General features: G+C 41.8%; 1 protein-coding gene and 1 long non-coding RNA gene across 2 annotated transcripts in view; both read left to right on the top strand.

Moving 5' to 3' along the window:
* The first annotated feature begins 5,102 nt into the window (after positions 1-5,102).
* The window catches only part of NSUN3 (NOP2/Sun RNA methyltransferase 3), a 90,697-nt gene continuing 76,544 nt past the window's right edge, over positions 5,103-19,255 (top strand). Inside the window, exons 1-2 of the mRNA XM_075542439.1 lie at positions 5,103-5,241; positions 6,443-6,552. Coding sequence (XP_075398554.1) covers positions 5,227-5,241; positions 6,443-6,552 — 125 coding nt within the window. The 5' untranslated portion in view covers positions 5,103-5,226. The remainder of the gene's footprint in view (positions 5,242-6,442; positions 6,553-19,255) is intronic.
* On the top strand, positions 6,568-12,692 carry LOC142439819 (uncharacterized). Its single transcript, XR_012782876.1, has 2 exons — positions 6,568-10,369; positions 11,012-12,692. It is a non-coding gene; the product is annotated as an uncharacterized LOC142439819 (long non-coding RNA).

Raw genomic sequence — 19,255 nt, 5'->3', positions numbered from 1 at the left:
GAGAAAAGTGGATGAAGGGAGACGTCGGACAGGGCAAGATATGACAAAATATAATTTATAAATTATCAAGGGTTCATGAGGGAGGGGGAACAGGGAGGGAGGGGGAAAATGAGGACCTGATGCCAGGGGCTTAGGTGGAGAGCAAATGTTTTGAGAATGATGAGGGCAATGAATGTACAAATGTGCTTCACACAATTGATGTATGTATGGATTGTGATGAGTTTTATGACCCCCCAATAAAATGATTTAAAAAATGACTTCGCTCTTGCAGCATTATGTCCTCTCATTGAAATATATCCGTTGGTATTCCATCAATTCCTGGAACTTTGTTCTTGGCTAATACCGGCAGTATAGCTTGGACTTCTTTTTTCAGTATCATAGGTTCTTGATCCTATGGTATGCTTCTGAAGTAGTTGAACATCAGCTGATTTTTTTTTTTTTGGTATATTGATTCTGTTTTTGCTTTTCTTGTTTTCATGATTCATGGATTGTTCACTCGTTTGCTGCTAGACTACTTCAATATTTCAACATGAGGCTTGAATTTTCTCCTTCAATTCCGTCAGCTTGTGAAATGTTCAGCACATTCTTCTCTTTGGTTTTCTTTGCCCAATAAGTAGAATACTTTAAATCGGCACTGATTTCATTTTCCTTGGGTCCACAATTAACACTCATGGAGGCAGTAACCAGAGGATGCATTTTATTGGGCAAGTCTGCCACAAAAGGTCTCATTAATGACATTTTGAGGACCAAGATGCACCTAACCCAAGCCATGACCTTTGCAGTCACCTTATATTGCATATCACAGGTTGACAATGAATAAGTAATAGAGAGGAACCACTGAGACCTTTAGATTATGATATGGGCAAAGAATATTGAATGTACCACTGTGATAGTTACATAATTTGATGTCAGTTTTGTAGTTGAGAGGATTAAGATTGAAGGGATGAAGTGTAGTTTGTCAATTGGGTCACAGTCAATGAGACTTCTGTGTGGGCATGGCCTTCCCTTGAGTATTCTGGGTACTCCTGGATTTCTACCTTGGAGGATTGGAGGAGAGACTCTTTCTCTCTGCTCAATCTGCTCACTCCCTGAGAGGCGCTCTACTGACAAGACACTTGGCATTCTGCAGATAGACCCTGTGCCCTGGGAACTGGAGGAGCGAAGTGGAGACCCCTGCCAGCGCTGAGATGCTTCTACAGCCACTGGATCCACAAGACTGCACCCACTGACCTGGATTGTCCTGCATTAGACATCATTGAAAGTTTCAAGAGTCTGAAAAGGACTTTATAGATTGGTGTTGGACATATGGACCAATATTGGACTTACGGACTTGATCTGGGCTGGGGTGTTTTCTCAATAGTCAGTTGCTCTTGTATGTACACCTCTGATACACATATGTGTGTCTATGGCACCCAAGCTAACACAACCACAGAGCGCTGAAAACTAACAAATCTCTCTCGGAATAAGTCCACCGAAAATACTTCTGTCAGTGAGGATGCCAGAATTTTCTCTCTGACTTGGATGTTATTAGGAGGGACCAATCCCTGCAGAAGGACATTGTACTTGGAAGAGGGTCAATAACAAACAGCAAGATGCTTTACAAAGTGAGTGACATGGTGGATGCAACAGTGGGCTCCAACACAGGAATCGTTTTAGGATCCGGCAGCGTTACGCTCTGACGTTCACTTACAGGGCCAACAAGAGCCCAAACCAAACGGATGGCACTTAACAACACAGTTTTGCAAGTATAATAACTACAAATAAATAAATATAGATTGTTACCCTAAAGGTTGGCAATTGGAATTCACTCAGCAGATTGAGAAACTCCTGCTATGTTTCATAAAGAATAGGGCTAAAAATACCTAATGGGACCCGTTTGGCCATGCCACTGGGTATGTGAATGAGCCATCTCCGAGGCAGGAAGACAGAGTGCCCTGACCATCAAAAAAAGAAGAGCCACCCCAACAGAGATCCTTGTGTGAAGTGGCCGTGGCAACAGAGGCCAAGACCAGGGGTTGGACTGGCTTCCCTCCCACAGGCAGAAGAAAGTCGAATGCCATTGGGAAGGAGGCTGACTTGCCCAGTGGGGTGCCCTTTGGACAACCATCAGTGATACAAGAGTATTATGGCACTGGACTGTTCAGGGCAGAGGCCAAGGGCCCATGTGGCCTAGAGGCTGAAGACCAAAACGAGACATGGGCATGGCCTGGATGAGAAGAGGAGCTAGAGCAGACAAAAGGCGTGCATCCTTATCGCTTCATAACCTGCTCGCTTTCCTTTTCAGCCCCCACAATTATAAGCGTTGCCTGTGAGTTCTGAGTGGCGCTCACAATGAATCTTCGGACCCAGCAGCGAAGGAGAGTACTGTGGGTCAGGGTCAGATGAGGGTTAAAAAAATAAAAAAGCATGGAAGGTGGAGTCGTATCTGTCCTCTGCCTGGTGGCAATTGTCCTCAGGCTGGTGTGGTGTCTGTAGCATAATGACTTAACTGCTAGCCCCCAAGCCAGCAGTTCAAAATCACAGCTATTCTGTGGAAGAAAGATGAAGTTTTCTACTTCCATAAAGAGTTACAGTCTCTTCTTACCCACTCTTTGTATTTTTAAATCTCTGTACTATTATTTTATCATTACCAGTTGTGGCAGTTACATCATCTACTGTCAACTTGTTAATGTAATCTAGCCTGTTGTGTTAGTCTGTGTACACTACACAAATTCATAAAGACGTATATGTATATAATAGAGAGGTTTATATACAAGAGGAATTGAACATTGAGAAAACATCCCAACCCAGCCCAGTCCAAGGCTGTAAGTCTGATAGTAGCCCATATGTCCGATACCAATCTATAAAATCCTCTTCAGACTCAAGAAACACATGCAATGAAACCAAATGCAAGACGATCATAAGTCAATGGGTAGAAAGTCTTTGGGTCCAGTGGCATTGTAAGCATCTCAGTGCTGGCAGGAGTCTCCCTGTGGCTTCTCTAGCTCCCGAGGTCTGGTTGTGTCTGTGTTAGTCAGGGTACTTTAGAGAAATAAATCCACAGAAACTCATGTATAAGAGAGAGTTTTAGATAAAAGTTAAGTGTGCATCAAGAAAACATCCCAACCCAGTGCTGCCCAAGCCCACAAGTCCAACATTAATCCATTAACGCATATGTCCAACACCAATCCACACAATGTTCCTCCATCTCACAAAACAGACGCAAGGATGCCAGCTGCAGGAGTAAAGCCGAGTCAGTGAACGTGTAAGCATCTCAACGCTGGCAAGGGTCTCCACACAGGTGCTCCAGCATTCAGGGCTGCATTGGGTAGGTCCATGTGGCTTCTCCTCATGGGATGTCTTGCAGGAAGTGAGCCTTGCCAGCTAAAGAAGGGAACTGGCTAAGGCAGCTGCACCCTGGTGCAACCATCAGAAACAAGAGACCCTAGGACTAGAAAAGCAAGGCTCACTGAGCCATTTATCTCTCCACCCTTCAATTAACCCCACATGTGTTTATCAGCCAGGTTGGCACAATAAACTAAATACCTCAGTGCCCATGTGGCTTGTCTTCTGCAATGTCACCCAGGGAGTAGCATAGAGAGAGGGGTGTCTTCCACCTCCAAGAAGGAAGTAACAGATTTCCCTGAAGAAGGCCATGCCCACACAGAAGTCTCATTTGCTATCTGTAGAATGACAACCTAGACTCCACCCCTACACTCTTAATCCTTAAATTGACAGATTAGGTGACTAACACACCTGTCAATCAGGTTGCAGCTTGATGGCCTCATTTGGAGGCACCACGGAGATAAATATCTCACTGGAGGCCAGACATATTCTCTCTGCTGGGTCTTCCTGCTGATAAGACAGATGGAACTATGCTGATGGAGCCAGAGCCCTAGAGCGGGAGGAGTCACCTGGAGACCCCTGCCAGTGCTGGGATGCTTCCACTGTTACTGGAGCCACAAGACTTTCTACCCATTGGCCTGTTATCTTTCTGTAATCGGCATCATTGCATGTGTTTCATGAATCTGAAGAGGAAATATATAGACTAATATCAGATATATGGGCTAATATTGGACTTATGGTCTTGATCTGTACTGGGCTGGGATCTTTTCTCAAATATACAACTGCTCTTTTATATAAAGATCTTTCTTGTAACATACACACACACAACCCAATGGTTTAGGTATACTTTGTCATTTTGAGTTGATATTGATTGCAGGGTATCAAGCAACTATCACAAAGAAATTGCTCAAATAAATGTAGTAAGCATTATATCCATTAGTAGAAATAACTTTTTTTTTTTTTTTAGGAATGTAGACTTGTACTTACCTATAGTCTCTGAGCATCACAATAATGCTTTGTAAATATCAGAGATCTGAGGCATGAATTTTCTTCAGATATAAGTTGATTGCTACAGGAGAGCCACTGGAGAGTATCATTAAGAGTAAATCAAACGTCTTGCCGTCACAATGGATGAAACTCCAACTTCCTGGAAACAGTGTGGGTGGAGGCAACTGTGACGGGTTCATGCTGGTCTTCAATCATTCACAACAGAAGGTCATGATTAACGAGAAAACACTTACAGAACAGCAGCTGACATTTGGGCGTTTATTGTTTGTCATTAGGCGTTTTTCTTGTTATTTGCTTGTCAAGCAAATCGATCGCTTAATCTTTCCGATGAACAAATGCATGTATACACACATATGTAAACACACACACACCCTTTCATAGTGTATTTTCACGATAACCCGTGCTTTCATTTCCGCCTTTGTCCTCCCTCTGAGCTATCTGGTGTGAGGTCAAGCAATGTAAAATTCCGTAACCAACTTGGCTTCTTCTAAGAACGTTTTAAAACGATCATCATACAAGAAGACCTAAAAATGACCAAGAAAGACTGTGTTATTCTAATGAAAGTCACCCACATGGTCGTCAGAAACAACTCAGCGCGGGAGTGAGTCAAGACCAGGCGGTCCGCCCAGACCTCCCCCAAAGGTCTCCAAATACCGAACGAGTCTGGACGCACTAGCTCCCACCAAACTCTCGGAAAACCACTCTGTGAAGGGCTCTCGCGAGATCTCGGCCTCTACGGCGAGACTTTAGTAATCTCGCGAGAAGTCTATGCGGAAATAAAGAGCACGAATGGAAGTGAGGTCCGGGAGTTCCCGGAAATCAGGATGTCCTCGTTTTCTGTCGCCAGTTGCTTGCGGAACGAAGTAGACCCCTTGTCTGGCTGCTCCTGACGCGATGTTGCGGACCCGGGTGAGGGCGGGGGCTCGCCGGCGCCTCGCACGGACCCACCGCCTTCTCTGCGCGCCGGCGCTGGCGAGCGCGGCCTGGGAGACTGGCCTGTGGGGTCCCTTTGCTGTGTCCGGGTTTCTCTGGCTTCTCGTTCCCGAGTCCCGGAGTAATGAGTGCGCTGCCGGCTGCGTATAGGCCTTCCCTGTAATATTCCCGGACGGCAGTATCTGTGCCCCGCTTAGCCACCCCAACCCCTCCCCGCATTCCAGCTCCTTTTCCCGTCCGGAGGGATGGGACTGCTCTGTCCGGCCTCTTCCCTGAACTTTCAGACCAACAACAAAGCAGAGTCTGTACTTGGTCATTTTTACTCATCAATAGTGAACAGCTTCACATGGAGTAAAACATGGACCTCTATCCACTAGTAAATAGCAGAACTGAGCCCGTGTTTACCTTGCTTGTTGAATACTGTGAATTTGAAAGGGGCACAGTATATATAGAGAGAAAAGCCACAGCTAGAAACAGAATCACTGATGTGAGAAAACGTGAAATTGTTCACTGTATCTTGTCTTTACTTTGTTTTTAATGAGTAATGGAAACTGTATGTTGCATTAGAACGATATGTGGTGCATAACAAATCCTGAAAATTTTCTTGTTTGGATGAATAAGGTTAGATTGCAGGAAAGTAATTCAAAAGAAACGAGATTGATTTTAAAAATAAAATTTCTGGAATATTTTAGAATTATAGAGAAGTTGCAAACAAAACAGCACCTTTATACCCATCACTCAGTTCTCCCTAATATTGAAATCTAGAGAGGCTTATAAAAAGTAGTTGAGTTGCTTTTATCATAGCTTAATATTCCTAGATGATGTTTCAACTTTAGATTTATATTTGGACAATGATCATTGAAATTTTGTTACTTGTGATACTTTGTTTTATTTGTAAAGACTTGTAGCACATTGGGGTTAAGTTTTGGGTGGCTAACTGCAAGATGGGCAGTTCAAACCCACCAGCCTTCCACAGGAGTGGAAAGATGAGATTGTTTGCTCCTATAGTCTTGGAAATCTTAAGGAAAAGTTCTCTGCCCTTTAGACTGGCTACTGCAATGGGTAATACGAATGCAATACAGTGTTATTGTCTTTTTAAAACAGGGTGCTTTTGTTGAAATTCAATAAATTTGTCATAATTCAATTTGTGTCAGCAATTTTTTTCTTATTATCATAGCTGAAAGCAAACTCAGAGGGGAAGCTTACAAAACAGATTTGCAAGGTTGTATTGGATCATTTTGAAAAACAGTATTCAAAAGAACTTGGAGATGCTTGGAGTACGGCAAGGTTAGTATAATTCATCTCTTAGGGTTGGGTGATGGGTGAAGTAAGATGTTTAGTGTACTTTTTGTTGGGGGTGGCCAGGGTGAGTTACAAAAGATAAGGCAATATGATTCTGCCTTCCCTTTCCCACTGAGGCCTTAGTAAGAAAAAGAAAAATTGAAAAAAAAAACGAAAGGAAGAAAACTGAAGGAATAGTAAGCAAAATTATTAAGTCTTTGCCTTGATCCTTTTGAATCAATAATGTCCACATATTTATTAAAATTATGCTGTAACAAAAATATTAACAAAAGCTTTAGGTGCTACTTGCTTTTTGAAATTCAGAGGAAAATGCAACAAATTTCTTTAATGCCAACATGCTTTATATTCTCTTTAGAAAGAAAAGTTGCCTTCCAGTTGATTTTGACCCATGGCAGCCCTGTGTGTTCAGAGTAGAACTGCACAACATAGGGCTCTGAATGGCTGCCTTCTTATGGCTGTAGTTTACCAGGCCTTTCTGCCACAGTTCCATTGAGTGGATCCAACCCCTAACCTTGCAGCTGGTAGCTGTGTGCAAACACCTGTGCTATCTAAAGGCACACTTTATTTGGTAATTATATTGCTTCCCTGTTTTATATCATTGTATTTGAAACCATATACTAATTTGTAAAGATATAAAAAAAGAGAAGTAGAAAGAAACTCGATGCCCAGAAATTGTAGCTGGTGAAAGTAATTTTAAAAATGTGTACCTTTGCTGCATTCTGCCTTTGGCCAAATGCCATCGGAGGGGTTCATTACATTGTCCTGTGGAATACAAAAGAGAATGACATTCCCCATGCCGTTTGCTGGCAGTTTGGTGTCCCTGTGTGTGTTGGTGCTGTAAGTATTAAGATAGAAGGCACTAGATCCTTCTTAATGGTGCAACCCTTTAATATAGTTCCTCATGTTGTGGTGACCCCCCCCAACCATAAAATTATCTTCGTTGCTACTTCATAAATAATTTTGCTAGTGTTATGAATCATAATGTAACCATCTGATATGTTACAAATTGAACATTGTTATAAATTGAACATAATTAAACATAAAGCATAGTAATTAATCACAAAACAAAATGTAATTATAGTGAAATATGTGTATTCCGATGATCTTAGGTGACCCCTATGAAAGGGTTGTTTGAACCCCAAAAGGGGAGGTCTGTACTACCTGGTATAAGGACTATCATATTTAACAAAGGGGCAGTACCAGAAAAAGCCTCAGGAGATGCTAGCTCTTGGTGACTGAAGAAATGGCATGGAGGTCATATATGTTTGGCTAAACACCGGGGAAAGAGAGTCCAAATCCTTGTCTGCCAAAGGATGACTCCTATGAAGCAGATGTCAGACAGACTTTCCTCCTCCTTGACCCTATTCTGACATCAACAATTCCTCCCATAATACTTGACTCTGCTGGTTTGGTCACGTAATAAGATGGGCACAAAGTTCACAGACAATACTCACTTTTATGGGGTTAGGGAAGTCAATAGATTACAAAATATTAATGATAAAGGCTTTTTTGTGTCTGTGCAGTGTCTCTTATTCATGCTGACAGGCATGTTTCTCTGGTACTCAGGCTTTCAGCCATATGGTGCCTTGGCCTCTACCTTGTTCCATGAGCTGATAAACCTGCCTCTCTCTCCCCTGGATGGTGTTCCTCTGCACTGTCTCATGGTCTCTGCTCAGCCCTTCTGCTCTGATCATGATCTTGGTGTCGTACCCTCTGCTGTCCCTGCTGCCTCACCCACTTCACACAGGATTCCAGGATGTGCTTTGCTGGTAGCTCTTCTTTCTTGATGGTCACAGGATTCTCTCTCTCCCTGTGCTGCTGACTGACTTGGAATGGCAAAACTGACCAATTCCCCTCTGCGGCTTCACATCGCTGGTGGGAGTTAACATGGTTAAGAGAGTCATTCCCCGTAATTGCGCTTTACCACTCACTCAGAACAAAACTCACTACCATCGAGTGACCCGATAAACTACCCTCCTGTATTTTCTAGACCTATTGGCAGGAGGAAGCCTCATCTTTCTCCCACGGAGCAGCTGGTGGTTTTGAACTGCTTATCTTGTGATTAGCAGCCCAATGCATAACCACTCTGCTAACATAAAAGAGTTATTGTGGCAAGAGGAACCAGGCATTTGAGACTGAGTGAATAATGTACTTAGAATATTATGAGCAAAAGCCCAAAATGTATTGTACAAGGGGAAAAAGAGGTATGTGACTACTTACTCAATCCAGTCAGTGACTTCTCAGACGTTTTCTCATTCCATCTTACAACTCAGGCAGCATTGCTCCTTTACAGAGGACCCCTGAGAGCATTTTAAAAATGGTGTTTAACAATGACAACAAAGTGTAAAGTTATCCAAAGATTATTTTTGGACAATTTATGCCTTTAAAAATGATCTTAATTACCACACTTTGGAAGTAAAGCTTATGTTGTGCTTTTTTATTTCAAAACTGAATCTTGAAATGGGGATCTTCTTTTCCAAACTCAGTAGAGGAGTAATTGATTTGTGAGGTTTTCAGTATTCAATGAGTCAAATTTAAAATACAGAGCTATGACATTTAAGTAATCAAATACCTATTGCATGTTTATTTTGTCCCTGCCATTATTAATTTATATGAGGTTTATTCATCTTAGAACACTGCTCTTTGAGCTCATAGGTGGCAGAGGTCAGAGTTTAGACCCCAACTCTTTGGCTCAAGAATACCCACAGCCAATCTTTGTTCTCTACAGCCTCAGGCCTGAGATGCAATTAGCCATAGTTGGATGGTTTTAAAAAAGAAAAGATTTCAAGAGGCGTTTTTCTGTAGACCTTGAAATAATCTAGATACTCATATGCTACAAGGAGTTATTTTTCTATTTAGTTTGCTCAGACAGATTTACAAATTATCATTTGACCCTAAACAAATTGGGCAGTGAACTCCAATCTGTTTAATTAGCTGCGCCTTCTGCTTCACCTGCCTTTTTGTTGGATTTTCATGGCGATTTGATTTTTGCACAAATGTGCTAAATTTGCCAGAGCAAAATATGGGCATTCTTTCTCTGCTTAGTGGTCTGAGCCGCGATGATGGCATGGGGAAGCAACAGAATAAGGAGAGGGCATTTGTTTTTAACTATTTATTTCTAAGACATGATATAGTGCTTGCGGATCTATTTGTTTCTAGAGAAAGATGAATGCATTGCATTTAGTTATTCCGTCTCACTTGAAAGCATCCTTCCCGTTCCTCTTTTTCCCTCCCACCCCTCCACCAGGGAGACGGTGTCACGGTGCCCCTGTAAAATCCAAATGGGTACCAACTACTGCTGCTTGGACCAGGGACATCTCTTACATTGGATATCTGCTTCCCATCTCTACTGCTCAATTAGGTAGTCATCATATCTTAACCTGCCTAGTGCAACACGTCCTTCCTTAGTCTCCCAGGTTAGGTGTTTTTTTATTGTATTAGTCACCTTCGTAGTACTATGTTCCAGGCCTTGTTTAAGCAAATAACAATTCTGATTACAACCCTCTGATAGAGCACAAAGTCGAGGCACACAGAGGCCCAGTAACTTGCCCAAGGTTCCTGTGTTCACATTTGGAAGAGCCTAGGAGTGTGGCTTGCTTAGTCATGCTGCCTCAGTGGCAGATCCTCCTCATTGTCTCAGTCCGTGCAAGTAAACCTCCTTTGTTCTCCCACTGCCTGCACTATGACAGAGGGATTCAACATCTTTTCAGCATGCTGCGCTAGGTTCTTCATACCTCTACTCCTGTATGAGAAGAGAATGCACTCAGATCCACCTTCTGCATCTTCATAGCATGTGGTTGAGGTAGGCTTCTTAACATCTGTGTGTATCACTAGTCTCACTGTGAAATGGGGATAATAGTACCTATTTCATACAATTGTTGAGAAGAAAAAGGGAATTTGTATATTATGTACACATGCACGCATGAATATAACCTGCTTTGAATGTTGTATAATATACAAGGGGGCTTCATAAAGCTGGTGGAAACTTCATTATTTTTTCATTTCATTTTTCCGTTTTAGGGTTTCCTTGTTTAGTTAACCCTAAACCAAACAAGTTGTTATAGGTTGATTCAGACTCATGATAACCCCATGTGTTAACAGAGCAGAACTGCAATTGCTAGAGTTTCCCTGGCTGTGGTCATTTGGAAGCTGATCCCCAGGCCTCTCTTCCGAGGGACTTCTAGGCAGATTTTCCCAGTATTTCAATGACTAGCTCAGGACATAGCTGTTTGCCACGCATGGGTCCCACAGTCAGCCCTCAGTTTCGTTAGCGTTATTATTCCTGTTACCACTGTAATGAGTCAGTGCTTCTCCATCAAGCCTTCGGGTGCTTCTGGCAAACTCAGTTGCTCTGCCCTGTGTAATTCTACTACATTTTGTTGATACTACTATTGTTTAAAAAATATTGCCATAATTACTATTTTTTTTGTCTTTCCCTAACCAGGGAGAATCCTGAAAAACCTACACCTTAGAACTTGGACAAGTCTCCCACGTATTTACATCTAGAGAGTGTTAAATCCTCACCTAGTGTTATAGCATCTATTCTAACTCTCACACACAAAAAAACCCAAAACCCAAACTCACTGCCATTGAGTCCATTCTGACGCAGAGTAGTTCTGTAGAACCTCCCTTTGGGTCTCTTAATAGCTACGTCTTTAAGGGAACAGAAAGCCTCATCTTTCTTCCAGTTGGAAGAAAGCAGTTGTTGGCTTTGAGCTGCTGACCTTGCAGTTAGCAGTCCCACACTTAGCCGACACACCCTCAAGGCAGTGTTGTAGGGAATACTAAATACTGGGGGTTCAGAGATGGAAGCGATATATCCTGTCCTTGACTGTAAAGAGAAGACAAACATTTTGAGGACCTTATGAACTTAGGAAATTTTATGTACGTTATATACAAAGAACAAAAACTTCCCAGTTCAGTCTGACCGATCTGTAAACAATTTTTCGCCTTGTGGTAGGGCAACAACTTTCTCATTAATCTGGAATTCACATATAGTGGGGAGTATTTAACAAGATAGCATCACCAGAACCTGTTAGTGTCACTGGGGTGATTGAAGCCAAGTGAAATCAATTTATTTCTATATTTCTATTTTCTAACTTTATGGCAAATCCCTGTGGAGCAGTGACTTTGGGATCAAAGAGGTTAGAAACCCTGCTGGGTGTCTCACAGTTTGTGGCATCATCAGCCCTATGACTTTTATATCCGAGCCATTTCCTCGTGCTGCTGTGGGGGTGTCTGGAGTCCCAGCCCTAACACTTTTGTCCAAGTGCTCATGATATACCAAGGAATCCTTAAGTTCAATATTCTCACCCGTTTATGCCTACACAAGAAACATTCCCACTGAGCAATTCTTCTGTGAGGTGCTGTGGATGACATGTATGGACACAGATGGACGGCTCTTCTATAAGACACAAGGAGGAAACACCACCAAGAAATAGGAGACTATCAGCTCACCATGAGACTCTGGAGGATCAAAATGGCTCAACACATATTTTAATGCACATTTCATGAACAGATTTTTAGTCTTCACTCTTTAAAAAATGATTGAGTGAGCACCCTCTAGTGGATTGTACTGAACACTAACTAAAAGGACTTATTTTTCCAAGCGTAAACATCCAAATTGGTTGTGTAATCTATAGGACTGTAGAAATTGTGCATTGCAATTTCTAGGTAAAATCATTGTTTATCATAATTAGGAGAGTAGATGAGAATAAAAGAGTAAGGCAAAAAGAAGAAAAATAGGAAATTGAATGAAAATCATAATGTCATCATAAAAATTGTCCAAATACTGTGAAACCTATAAAAGTCAGAACTGATGGGACTGTCTTGTTTTTCCTGGTCCTGCAAAGTTTCTGTCTGATAGGATGTAGTCTTACCACTTTTATGTCACTTGTTTTAGGTGAAAAATAGTTATTTTCCATCTGATTTCAATCTCATACAGGTGCTGGCATTTGTAGGTTTACTGTGATATAGTATGCAGTTTTTCAAGATTTTATGTTCTATTCTTTTTTATTAAGCATTTTATTGGGGGGCTTTAACAAAGTGTATAACAATCCATCATTCAATTTTATTAGACATACTGTATTAAACAATTGTATTAAACATACATATGTTGCAATCAACATTTCCAAAGTATTTTTTTTCTACTTTAGCCTTGGTCTCAGCTTCTTTTTACCTTTCCCTCCCCCACCCTCCCACCCTTGTGAATCCTTAATCAATTATATATTATTATTGTACACTGTGTGTTGTCTCCTTTCACCCATATTTTTGTTATTCGTGCCCCTGGGGGGGGGGAGGCATATGTCCAACCTTGTGATAGGTTCCTTTCTCTCCACCCCCCACCCTCATCCCCTACCCTCATGATATTGCTACTCCCACTACTGTTCCTGAGGGTTTTATCTGCCCTGAATTCCATGTGTCAAGAGCTCTTATCTGTATCAATGTGTGTACTCCATCTAGCCAGATTTGTAAGGTAGAACTGGGTCATGGTGGTAGGGGGTGGGTGGGGGGAAGCTTTAAGGAACTAGAGGAATGATGCATGTTTCATTGGTGTGTCCCTTCCCCAGAACGCCTTTGTAGGAGGATGTCCACTTGTCTGCAGATAAGCTTTGGGTTTCTACTCCAATCTCCCTCTTTCACGTCAATATTACTGTTTTTGGATCTTTTGATACTTATACCTGATTCCATTGACACTTCATGACCACATAGGCTGGTATGCTGCTTCCATGTGATCTTACCTGCCTCCCCACTAGATGACTGCTTGTCCAATCCCAGGCCTTTAAGAACCTATATATAGCTAGGCACCATCTGCTTTCTTCACCACGTTTGCTTATGCATTCATTTTGTCCTCAGTGACCGTGGCTGGAAGGTGAGTATCAAATAGTGCCAGGTTATTAGAACAAAGTGTTCCTGTGTTTAGGGAGGCCTTGAGTAGAGGCCCAAAGTCTGTCTGCTGTCCTAATACAAATGTCTGTGCATTGGCCTCTCCCTTTCATTATAAATTAATATATGTACATATGTACGTCTATGGCTATACCTCTATAAATAGCTTTTGCCTCCTATTTCTTTCCTCTATTTCCTTTCACCTTCCTCCTGACCCACTATCATGCTTTCTTACCCACCATTTGGCTCTCAGAAATTCCTCTGGGATACACTTTACTGGATCAGACCCCACCAGGCATTATATGCCCTCCATACCATCAATGTTAGATCTCTTGTTCCCTTAACCCTGAATTTGTTGGCTCCCTGCTCCCCCTCCCTGTCCCCTTCTCTCCCATGTCCGCCGGGATCATTGGTCCTGTTGTTTTCTCCTTGGGATTGTCCTGCCTATCTGATATAGACAGAAATAGAGTAAAAGACAAAAAAGCAAACCAAAAATCCTGATAGGTAGTTCCAGGTCTGTCTGCTGAGTGTTTTCAAATTGGGTCTGATGAGGTGCCAAGCACTGTGCCCTGAGTCAGAAGTCTATTTTCAGGATTCCTTGGGGACTTGGTTACTTTGCTTCCCTTGCTGGCCTGTTGTACTCCTTTTCAGTTTCACCCTGCTGTGCATGGGGCTGACTGGCACCCCTTCTGCACATTGTCTCCAGTGCTGTCCCCCATAGCACTGTGGGTCAGTGACGAAACGTTGTGGCTCATGATGGGACAGGCCCTCAGACCTCTCTGTGCATTAGCAGGGATGCTTTGAGCAGGGATGTTGTCCCCGGGGACATTCTTATGTTTTCTTTGGACATACTGGAATTTTGTTAAATGAGTCCAAGAGAACCTTACATCAAACTGATTCTGTTCATTTGCTTGGGGGATATTTAATGAGGGCTTATGCCTGACATTGAGCCACAGAGACAAAGTTAAAGTATGGTCTATTGGGCCATATACACTGGTTGGAGAAATATACTGTGATTAGTGTTAACTTCATTAACGTTTTATCAATGTTTAGTCATCCCTGTCTATCCCTCATCTGTCTGTCATACTGTGGTGGCTTGTGTGTAACTATGATGGTGCAAGCTATAATATTAGTATTTTAAATACCAGCAGAATCACTAATGGTGGACAGGTTTCAGTAGAGATTCCAGGCTAAAACAGTCTAGGATGAAAAATCTAATAATCTACTTTGAGAAAGAATTAAAAAAAGATTAGTAGAGACCTTATGACTATAGCCACTAAACATTTTCAATAGCAGATAAACCCCTCAGAAGGGCCAGGATCAGGCAGTGTTTTGTTCTGTTGTGCACAAGGCCACTGAATCCAAACCAGTTTGAAGGAACATTGCAACAACAGCACAGCAGAAAGAGGTGGCTTTCAACTGCTGTAGAGAGGCTTGACAGCAGATAGGACTAGTCCTACCTTGTCGCTCGAGTCTCTAGGGGTCAGAATTGACTGGATAGCAGTGGGTTTGGGTTTTGTATGAACAACAGCTCAGTCATTTCTGTGCACCACTTACTGTATATACTCGAGTATAAGGCTTAGGCCGACCCAAATATCAGCCAAGGCACCTAATTTTACCACAAAACATTAAAAATGTGCTGAAAAACTCGGCTTAGACATGAGTATATACAGTATTCAGTTTTAATACTTATGTTTTAAACTTTTTATTAAAAATATGCCAGTTGTATATCATCAGTAAGTAGATGTGTTTAGCATTAATTTGTTGCACAATACATAGAAGATCACTGGCGTTGGCAAGAAGATGGCATTGGTTTAGTAAGTACCTTGTGGGAAAGAGGAGCAGCGATACAGGCCAACTGGAAGATTTTCTGAGGGACAGATCTTCATGCACAGGCAGGTTTGTAGCAGTCAGTTTTTGGATCTTCTGCTCCTTGTGTGCGCCTTCTGAAATTTCCTCTACCCTAAATACAAGCCAAAGGTGGTATATATTCACCGTTTCCGACCTGTTCTTTTACAATTGTCTCTTTCCCACTTTCCAAAGGCACACTTTCACATTCCTTACTCTTCCATACTGCATTTGTTCAAGGTGTTAAATTTCCACAAACCAAGTAGCAACAATTAGAATGTCCGTGTGACATTTCACTAATGTTAATAACTCATTAGTAATTACTTATTAGTTAATAACTAATGAGTAACAAATCCATTAACAAGTCAGGTGGTTTCCAAGCTTTGCTTTCAACTCAACCAAAATTGAGTTATCAGCTAATAGCTTATGTAAAGTATTTATGATGGCAAGTCTCTTAAGTGATCTGGCAATTATTAGAGATTGAATTGTGTTTCTTAAAAAGTTATATTGAAAATAGATCTAAGTGTCTACATTTATAGGTTTAATATTAAGGTCGCAGAAGGACCTTGGGCCTCTACTCAAGCACTCCCTCAATGCATGAATACTTTCATTTATTAAATTGGTACTCTATGATGCTCACTCTCCTGACACAACTGCTGAAGCCAAAGTGGGTGAACAAGTAAATGTGGTGAAGAAAGCTGATGGTGCCCAGCTATCAAAAGAGATAGTGACTGGGGTCTTAAAGGCTTGAAGATAAACAAGCGGCCATCTAGCTCAGAAGCAACAAAGCCCACATGGAAGAACACACCAGCCTATGTGAGCGAGTGATCCCAAAGGGATCAGTTATCAGGCATCAAAGAACAAAAAATCATCATATCATTGGCTGCACACCTCCATGATAGGATCGCTGAAGACAAAGGGGTGCATAAGCAAATGTGGCGAAGAAAGCTGATGGTACCCGGCTATCAAAAGAGATAGTGTCTGGGGTCTTAAAGGCTTGAAGATAAACAAGTGGCCATCTAGCTCAGAAGCAAAAAAGCCCACATGGAAGAAGCACACCAGCCAGTGCGATCACGAGGTGCCCAAGGGACCAGGTATAAGGCATCATGCAAAATAAAAAGAATAGGTGTATGTATATATATATATATATATATATATATATATATATATATATATATATATATGTGTGTGTGTGTGTGTGTGTGTGTATATATATATATACACCATATTGAATGAAGGGGGAAGTGCAGAGTGGAGACCCAAGGCCCAAGTGTCAGCCACTGGAGATCCCCTCATAGAGGGGTTTAGGAGAGGAGGTGGGTCAGTCAGGGTGCGAGGTAGTACCGATGAAGAGCACAGCTTTCCCCCAGATCCTGGATGCTTCCTCCCCCAACTACTATGATCCGAATTCTACCTTGCAGGGCTGGATAGGGCAGAGGTTGTACACTGGTACATATGAGGGCTGGAGGCACAGGGAATCCAGTGTGGATGATACCTTCAGGACCAAGGGTGTGAGGGGCGATGCTGGGAGTGTAGGGTGAATGGGTTGGAAAGGGGGAACTGATTACAGGGATCCACATGTGACCTCCTCCCTGGGAGAGAGAGGGACAGCAGAGAAGGCGGGGAAGGGAGACTCTGGATAGAGCAAGATGACAAAATAACGATGTATAAATTACAAAGGGCACATGAGGGAGGGGGGAGCGGGGAGGGAGGGGAAAAAAAAGAGGACCTGATGCAAAGGGCTTAAGTGGAGAGCAAATGCTTTGAGAATGATTGGGGCAGGGAATGTATGGATGTGCTGTATACAATTGATGTATGTATATGTATGGATTGTTTTAAGAGTTGTATGAGTCCCTAATAAAATGTAAAAAAAGAAAAGGGAAAAAAAAGAAAAAATAGAAGATGATTAGGGCAAAGAATGTACAGATGTGCTTTATACAATTGATGTATGTATATGTATAGACTGTGATAAGAGTTGTATGAGTCCCTAATAAAATGTAAAAAAAGAAAAGAGAGAAAAAAAAATGATTGGGGCAGGGAATGTGCAGATGTGCTTTATACAATTGATGTATGTATATGTATGGACTGTGATAAGAGTTGTATGAGCCCCTAATAAAACGTTTAAAACAAACAAACCAAAAAAAGTTATATTGAAAGCCTAACCCCCCCTGTGCTTGCAATTTAATCTATTTTCCTAGTAGGTCTATATGAACCATGGTATAATTTTGGAAATAAGGACCTTCATTTGTTCCATTAGGAGAATATACTGGAGTAGGGTGGATCTTGAAACTCGTCCCTTCTGAGCTCTGTCTATGGAAAGAGCAGAATGGACACACAGACACACTGGGAGACACCATGTGACAGTACAGACACCCCAAGGTTCTTGGTGCAAGAGATGAAGAGAGAGACCCATGGAAGGAACCTGCAAGGCTGAGCCCCTGATTTGGACGTTGAGCTTCCAGAACTGTGAGAAAATAAATGATCAAATTCAAAGCTACCTCACTAGAAAGCCAGGACGAGGATATAACTCCTCATTCAAAGAAGTGGGAGGCATCACTACAAGAGTGTATTTAATTCTCATTTATTATGGGACATTCCTCTTAGCCTGATACCTATAAAAATACTAAATGGAATAAAATTGATATAGAACTCAGACTTAACTCATCCACAGTTATATGGAAACAAGCTCATTTCATTAAATGATGTGTTTCCTGTTAATTTTTACTTTTTATGTTTACTAGCCATAGTAAATTATTTTAATCAATCATGTTCCAGTAATTTTACTGATAATGCAATCAGAAGTTAATGTTTTAACAGTTTGAAATTAAAGATTACCAGGAAAACAAATTTATGTGTGAGAGAGAAGTATGAAATATACAATGATTAATAAAAGGTTTCAAAGAAAAAAGTTTCAAGCATAAAAATATAATAAATTTGTATAAGGAAATAAAATGTAAATAAAACAGAGGAAAAGGAAATATAATATTTCTACCTATTAAAGAAGAGTTGGCCCATGAATTTTAAATATGACAGTGATCGGAATCACAGTCTCTCAGATATTTAGATTCCGTTGACATAAAAAAGTGGTGTACTATTTTTAAATGTCAATTTTTATAGTATGTTGGAGTTTACAATCTTAAACATGTGGGGAAATTCTGTGCCTATTGAAAATATGCCAGCAGGTACATAGGTTTATCATGGTGACATCAGTGCATATATTAGCAAACATTTTCAGGTAATGGAACTTGGGGTCTTGGAGACTAGGAAATGGAGCAGCTCCTAGCTCCTCAAACACCTGGGGCGGATGCCAGGAGCCAGGTGTGTGGCACTCTGCTCACTGTTCCTGAGCTGCTTGCCGATCCACCAGTGCTCTGGGTTTGAGTAGCTGCTTTATCTCCAGGCCCAGCGTAGCAGCCTACCCAGTGCAGGGTGGTGTAAAGTAGCTACACGTGGGTATTGTGTGTGTATGTGTGTGTGTGTGTGTGTTGGGGTGTGTGTGTCTGTGAGACCTTTTGTTTGCCACATCGTTTTCTCAGCTAGGGCACACCAGTCTGAGCAGTGATCGCAGTTGCTCATTGAGTTCGTTGTATCTGTGGGAAGCATGTGGAAATGCTTCCCAATGTTAGAGAGAATGCAGGCCTGGACCCTTGACCACTGGTGGAGTTGAGGTGGAGAGTCTGCATATTCCTAGTGCTGCAATCCCAGGGCCACACACTTCGGGAGTCACTCCTATATAAGTTTGTAAAGCCAGCCTCACTTTCAATCCAGGTGTTCCCATGAACTTGGGAAAATTGCCAAATTTTTCAAACCCTCGATTACCTCATCCCTAAAATAAAGCACTACCTGCCTCTCAAGTTTGTTGTAATGACCAAATGAGGTGAATGGGTGGGAAAAGACAAAAATACCCACGTAAGAACAAATGGACTATTTGTTCAAAGCTTGGTGTACCAAGGGA

The sequence above is a fragment of the Tenrec ecaudatus genome, chromosome 2, assembly GCF_050624435.1.
Source record: "Tenrec ecaudatus isolate mTenEca1 chromosome 2, mTenEca1.hap1, whole genome shotgun sequence".
NCBI lineage: Eukaryota > Metazoa > Chordata > Mammalia > Afrosoricida > Tenrecidae > Tenrec > Tenrec ecaudatus.
The sequence above is the reverse complement of the archived record's forward strand: the minus strand, read 5'-3'. Positions and strand labels throughout refer to the sequence as shown.